At 31.6% G+C, this 7,500-nt stretch overlaps 1 protein-coding gene across 2 annotated transcripts in view; it reads left to right on the forward strand.

The window, feature by feature from the left end:
• The window catches only part of LOC118440663 (RNA-binding protein 38), a 34,905-nt gene extending 29,990 nt beyond the window's left edge, over positions 1 to 4,915 (forward strand). For both annotated transcript variants that reach the window (XM_085658423.1, XM_035864022.2), the window contains exons 5-6: positions 1,929 to 2,143; positions 3,482 to 4,915. In XM_085658423.1, the coding sequence (XP_085514549.1) occupies positions 1,929 to 2,143; positions 3,482 to 3,633 (367 nt within the window). In that variant the 3' untranslated portion in view covers positions 3,634 to 4,915. The remainder of the gene's footprint in view (positions 1 to 1,928; positions 2,144 to 3,481) is intronic.
• Positions 4,916 to 7,500: the final 2,585 nt, after the last annotated feature.

The raw sequence follows: 7,500 nt of genomic DNA on the forward strand, positions 1-7,500 counted from the left end.
AACGATTGGGGAGGGGAATAACGCGACAAAGAAAAGACAGTTTGGCATTTCTCCGATGTCGCGATGGCCCCGGTAATCCGCTCGCCAACGGCCCCGGAACTAACGGAGAAAACGGAGGAACGGACCGGTTCGATGCCGCAGGACGACATATTGATTTTCTTCCTAGACTGGACACTAGCCATTATCGATCCGTTAAAAAGTTCAGGGCTGTCTCCGGGAAAAAGAACGAGGAACTATCCTCATTTCTCTCAATTTTCGAATGTATGTATGTATATATTGTAGACATAGATTTCTCAAAAGGCAATCAACTTTAACGTATCTTCGATTATTTTATTAAAGATTGAAAAAGTGTTTAAGTAAGAAGAACGAATGTGATATAGTTTTAATGATCTTTAATGACTAATAAAAGGTTGAATTGTTGTGAAGAGGGAAGGAGAAAAAAAAAAAGAAAAAGAAAAAGAAACTTACGAGAACACCGAGAAATTTTTTTTTTATTTTTTTTTTTAACATTTTATATTTTTTTTCTCTATAATTTTTCTTCTCTCTCTTTTTCACTATTTGTCTCTATTTCTCTCTCTCTCTCTCTCTTTCTCTCTCTCTCTCTCTCTCTCTCTCTCTCTCTCTCTCTCTCTCTCTCTTTCTTTCTCTCTTTCTGACTATTTCTTTCTCTTTTTTTTTTTGGTTGTTTCTCTCTTTAATTCACGTAAAAGCTAGGTACTAACGTTGGTGTTAGATAATCGTGTGCCGTGTGCCGAAAGAGTATTTCTCACTCGTACACGTTTGTCATTGATGGTTTGCTGTTGTTTTGCCAACACGTTGAAAGGATTTTTTCTTGGATTGTTGCGTAACTTTTTTTTGTTGTTGTTGCCTTATAATGATGTCACACACATACACACCTACGAAACAGGATTCGCTTCCTTTTGCGCTTTCCTTGACCAATATTGTTTCCTTTGTTCCCTTTTCATTCACTGGCGAATCGTGTTCTAATTGAAAGTAACTACTTGGGTTTGAACAAATTCAGAAGAAAAAATGATTATATATTAATAAATGATTATATATATGCATATTTATGTATGTATATATTATATTATATATTATATATATATATAATATATATATATGATAAAAGATTCGGTCCTTCGCTCATCTTGCCGGTTTGGTGTTGTTGTTTGGTTTTGGTAGAAAGTTGCGCACGAGCGATAGACCGTTAACGTTGATGATCATTAATTTTTGATGTTTAATAAGTATTCATATTAATATCGTCCATTTGTCGACGTGCTGCGAATATTTATTATCTTATACCGATTAGTAGGTTACGGTAACAAAACTTTGATTTTCGATCGTATACTTAGAATGCACGCACGTCTTTGATAATAAAGCACCCAGTAATAAGCCAGTAGCCATAAACCTAGCACCGGGGTAACTCGCATTTTCCTGTCCATTGAATCCTATCAAAGAAGGAAGTGTTGTTGTTCTGAAAACCGCCGTACTCTGGTTATTTTTCAAATTTTGTGATATATATATATATATATATATATATATATATATATATATATAACCATTCTATTTTCTTGAAAATTCTCAGTTAAACTTTGACCTTGATAATTGAAAAAGATTTTAAATAAAATGAATAAATGATTTTTTATTTGGATTTTGAACAGAATTGATAATATCTTTGAAAAATTGATCTACATCATATATAAATGATGGGAATTAATTAAAATATTATTTCAATTTTCAAGGATTGAAACAAAACCTATAAGTAAATTTTTTGACTGCATAAGAAATAAATTTCCAAGTTATCCTTACTTATTTTTTGATTTTCAAAATTCGATGATGATCGGAGAGCGGCAGTTCTCGTTGTGTTTTCAAGAAAGCTGGATATAAAAATGTTGAACACCTTACCAACGATCGTTTTCACGTTTCAGAGTACCACCGAGCTACGTTTACCAGTCTCCTTATCTGGCCGCAGCGGCGCCAGGCGGCTTGGTACCACTTCCGGCGACACAGTTGAGCCACGCAGCCGCAGTTGCAGCTACGCAATTTTACGATTATCAGAATGTAGCGGCAGCGGCTGCCACCTATCCGGGTACTTCCTACAATTTTGCAGAGGCCTATCCATACACCAGCGCTGCTGCTGCTGGTACGTTGGAAAATCTTGAGGAGAGGAAAGATTTCGTCGCAATCTATCATTATTATAATCAGCAAAATCGGCAAGATCAGCAAGATCAGCAAGATCGACAAGATCGGCAAGATCAGCAAGATCGGCAAGATCGGCAAGATCATCAAGATCATCAAGATCATTTATGTCACCAAAATCACTACGATTATGATAGCTATGATTACTGCAATCACTATTGTCACCACTGTTATAAGCATCATGATTTCTATGATAAAGTATTTCATGATCATTATGATAAGAATCAAGATCAAAATGATTACTTCGATGACAAGGACGATCTAAATGACTCAGACTACATAGCTTACCTAAAATATTTAGATTTTCTAGCACACGTAAAACATGAAATTTACCTAAATCACTTGGATTATCTAGCATGCCAAGATTATCAGAATTACCAACATTACGTATCCTATTTAAAACGCCTAGCTTATTTATATCGACAAAATTGCAAGTATTACCAACATCATTATTCACAGATAAACATCAATTTTGACGATTTTAGTAATATTTCTGACAACACTTTTGGCTGCGTTCCTATCAATGATATGACACTTCAACCAAGGACTGATCGATCATATATTTTATCAAATTTGCAGTCTTCTCTCCAGATTAACACCAGTTGCGAAAAATGTATGGTATATTTAATATTCGAATTCGTAGTAAATTTATGTCTCTGATGCGTTTTTGTTGTCATATTGTCTTTTTTATCGACTATTCATTTTATATTAGAAACTGATTCATTCATTAATGGTAAAGCTGATCTGTATATATATATGTGTGTTCATACGTAGAAAAAGGATATTTGTCTGTCAATATATATTTAGTATATGTTTGTCAATATGTCATATATATATTGAGATGTTTATAATGTCCTAGTTTCGTATTTGTATTTACAGTTTCTTTTATTTCGCTTTGTGGTCAAAGAAATATGTTCGCTACTGTATCGTTAAACTGTTCTATGATGTTTATGATGATGATGATGATGACGACGATGACAACGATGGTAATTGTACTAGTAGTCAATGATGATATCGGTGATGATGATAGTGATAGTGCTGGTAATGGTGATGATAGTAGTCCGTTTCTATGTTTAGACAAACATTTATCAATTTTAAATACGCATATCGGATAATTAAAATAATAGATTCGAAATTGCTTTGTTTTTTTTTTTTTTTTTTTTTTTTAATTTTGTTTAAAAAATGTATCGTATAATTTATACAATATTTCTTCATTAATATTTGTAAACAAACATGAAACTCTTCGTATAGAAATAAGAAAATTTTGTTGTAACTTTTTCAGTAAACGCAGCGGCAGGTTACGTGACGCCATATACATATGCAACATTGCCAGGTGCAGCAGGTTTGCCTGCTGCTGCTGCTGCTGCAACGGCGGGTGCCGCTTTCCCAGGATTACCATACCAAACAACGCCTCAGGAAGCAAGATTACAATAGGAAAGGAACACGAAGTCTTGCCAAAAATGAGAATCGTTTTTCTTTTTTTTTTTTTTTTTTTTTCTTTTTTTATCGAGGATCGTCTCGGCGCGACGATTTCGACGATTAACGATTGTCGTTTGTTTCTTTTTTTTTTTTTTTAGTATAGAATTAATAAGGGAAGGGGGTGGAAAGTGAGAGTTATCGAAGGATCATTTTATTATGGATATAAAATAAATGAGAAAACGAAAGAGAAAAGAATTCCTTCGAATGATTTTTCACTAAATATTTTAAACGTTGTTTGTCTTCGAAATCATCGAATGACGATCTTATCACTCGTGTTCGCTATATATATATATATATACATATATATGTATATATATATATATATGCATACATATACGCATATATATATATATGTTCACCCTCTTCTAAGTCAATTTCTTTTCAATTTTTTTTTTTTTTTAAAGCGAACTTTCGTGTTGATCGTAATTGATATTGTACCGAAAAACGTACGTGCGTACGTTTGTATTAGATTCTTGGAAGGTTCTCGCTTAATGAGCAGAGAACAAGTACGACGAGCGATTGTTTAATCGCATAGTTTAGACACATATTTTTATTTATTCGTGCATGTAAGTAGTGAGAGTGGGAGAGAGCGAGAGCGAGAGAGAGAGAGAGAGAGAGAGAGAGAGAGCGAGAGAGAGAATAGTGTTTTTAATCATAATGTCGACGTCCCTTGATACTTCGCGATTTTTTTTGGATCTATTAGGAAATTCAAAAAAAAAAAAATTAAATAAAAAGAAAAAAGTAGAGAAAACAACAATCTTTCAAGGGATTTTCTACGTTGACACGACATTTTATTCATAAAGTTGTTCTATCTTTGTTAAAACAAAAATGGCGAGTCGTCTGTTGTAACTCGATCGTACGAACGTTCCTGTCACGAAAGTTATAGATGATTTTAGATAATAATAAAATGATATATGGGGAACGCCCTTCATAGAATGTCTTCGTAAATGACAAAGAATAATTAAAGTGTCTTATTCGTGTGGCCTTATCTTAGTACAGAATACGAAAAACATTTATTTTCATTTAATAATAAAAGAAAGGAACGACGCTGTTGAAATCATCATATGCGATAGAGAAAGAGATAGAGAGAAGAAACAAAGAGAAATAAATCAGACCAAATTTTCGTCGTATCTAAAGACATAATGATTGATTGAAGAAGGAATAAAAAAAAAAATAAAATAAAATAAAATAAAAAAAGAAAAAAAAAAAAACAAGGGAAAAGAATAAGAGCAAGAAACGAGATTTGTTAACCTTTAGTTCGGTGCCTTATAAAACTAAGCACAAACGCGTATAGTTTTAACAGCTAGAAGCTAGTCAGTAATTTGTAAAGAAAGCGATATCGTCGTTCGACGTGAACGTTATTGGCCCGTCTACGCCAAAACAAAATGCAAGTGAAAGATTCAACAACAAAACTATAATGATTACATTCGAAATCAAGCTATGTATGAGACACAAGAGGATGTCTAGTCCTAAATCTTTCGAGACCTTAGATACGAGGTTAACTCGATTCTGTAGACTTTTAAGTAGAAAGTTAATGCATACATAAACATAAAGGGAAAAACCAAAAGTTTTGTAAGAAGTTACGGAGAATGACGAGATGTCGTTAGGAATTTGGGGGATAAGGGTGGGGGGGTGGGGGGTTTAGGGGCAGCTCAATATTATCAAGTATTGCATATCGTAATCAACTGATTAAGATAGTAAACAAATAAATTAATATTATATATTACCATCATTATTAATTCTTAATAATTATCATTATTATAATTATTATTATTATTATTATTATTATTATTATTATTATTACTATTATTATTATTGCCCTTTATTATTGTCAGTTTATTATTTTATTATTATATATGATTTTATTATTATTATTATTATTATATTATTATTATTATATTATTATTATTATTATTATTATTATTATTATTATTATTATTATTATTATATTATTATATTATTATTATTATATTATTATTATATTATTATTATTATTATTATTATTATTATTATTATTATTGTCTCATTCATTATTATTCGTATTATAATTATTGGTTATATTATTTTTATTTTTATCAATCATCGATGATTATGTACTTAACGACGAAAAATTGTAATGTACACGCGCACGTTCTAGCGGGAACGAGTGTTCCAAACGAGATAGTTAGAAATTTGCTCAGACAAAAGTTAAAGATAAAAACAAAATAAAGAAAGAAAGAAAGAAAGAAAGAAAGAAAGAAAGAAAAAAAAACCCCACAGAAGTAGCTTCCATCGACGACAAGTAGAAAAAGAGGAAATTACGAAAGAGAAAAAGGCCATGAGCGAGAATAGATCTTTCGTCGTTGCTACGTACGAACGATCTTTTCTTGAATATTCTTACACGCTTAGAATCGACAACTGTAATATATATCGTCTGTTATCTTTATTAATATTAATTATTATACGATATATTGATAGGTTACAAAAAAAAAAAATCGGAAAACAAATATATTACCTCTAAAAGAAGTCGATGAGATGTTATTTTTTTTTTTATTATTGCATCATGTTCTTTTTCTTTTATTTATCCACCGTTGTTATTGTTATATTTTCTTTACTATTGGATTATTTCATATATATATATATATATATATATATATATATATATATATATATATATGAATCAAATTTGTAATACGAATTATTAGCTTTATAATATATATTACAATTATCAAGTTGAGACATAAATAAGTACCGTTTCATTGTCATAAATTTATTACCTGTATAATGGTATTTATTTATGAATCAACTCAATATTATTTGTTTCCCTTTGGCTAGTTGATTTTTTGTCCATTCCGTAAAGGAATGAAATCTTTTATTTTCAAATGGAGAAAGGAAAGAAAAAGAGAAAGAAAGGGGGAGAGAGAGAGAGAGAGAGAGACAGAGATAGAGACAAAGATAGATAGATAGAGAGAAAAAGAGATAAAATGGAGTTCGACGTCAGTTTTCGAACGAAACACGATCTCGTCGTTTTTCGTAACTAAAGATAATCCCGTAGTTCTCTCTTTCTCTCGTTCGGTCTACACTGGATGCTGCGCAGGATGATATATTGGAGCGTGCACGAGAGTAGAACGAATGGACCGTCTTCTCCTTCTCATCTTCCTCTTCTACTCTCCTCCCTACGGCAGTTACCAACCATCTCCGCGTAAGAACCGGACAAAAATAACCGCTCGTATTTTCCGCACGAAGGAACTCGTCTCCGATCACTTTCTTCCTCTCGAATGGCATACACGCGAAACGTTCAACATTTTTCGACGTAAAAATTTTGCAAAACGTTCATAGATCCTATTGTTTTCCAATAAACTTTTCTAATAAATATACGAAGATGTATTTACATACAAGTTATTTGCCTTTGAAATTATCGAAGTGATATTAAAAAAAAAAAAAAAAAAAAAGAAAAAAAAAGAATTAAAGGAGTTATTAAATTTAGATTTTCTTTATTCTATTTATGTACCTAATATACGTACCTCATCTTCGTGTTCGCAGTAATTTTTACACGAAAATTTATTATCTTTATTTTTAATAAACTTGAATATTCGAAAGTTTTAATATAATTATGGATCTACGCATACACACATATGCACACACACATGCACTCACACATGCATACACACATGCACGTACATTCATATATATCGTTTTTCCATCGTATTCAACAGCTGACTTTGTCAATGAACAGCAAGGCTCCGACATCTTCAAGAATTCAAAGAAACTTCGAAGGCTCAGCTTGTAATTTTTCTTTCTATGAATGATAAAGCATTTGAATAGGAACAATAATAAATATTT

The sequence above is a fragment of the Vespa mandarinia genome, chromosome 7 (genome assembly GCF_050613455.1).
Source record: "Vespa mandarinia isolate Hongniang chromosome 7, ASM5061345v1, whole genome shotgun sequence".
Lineage (NCBI taxonomy): Eukaryota > Metazoa > Arthropoda > Insecta > Hymenoptera > Vespidae > Vespa > Vespa mandarinia.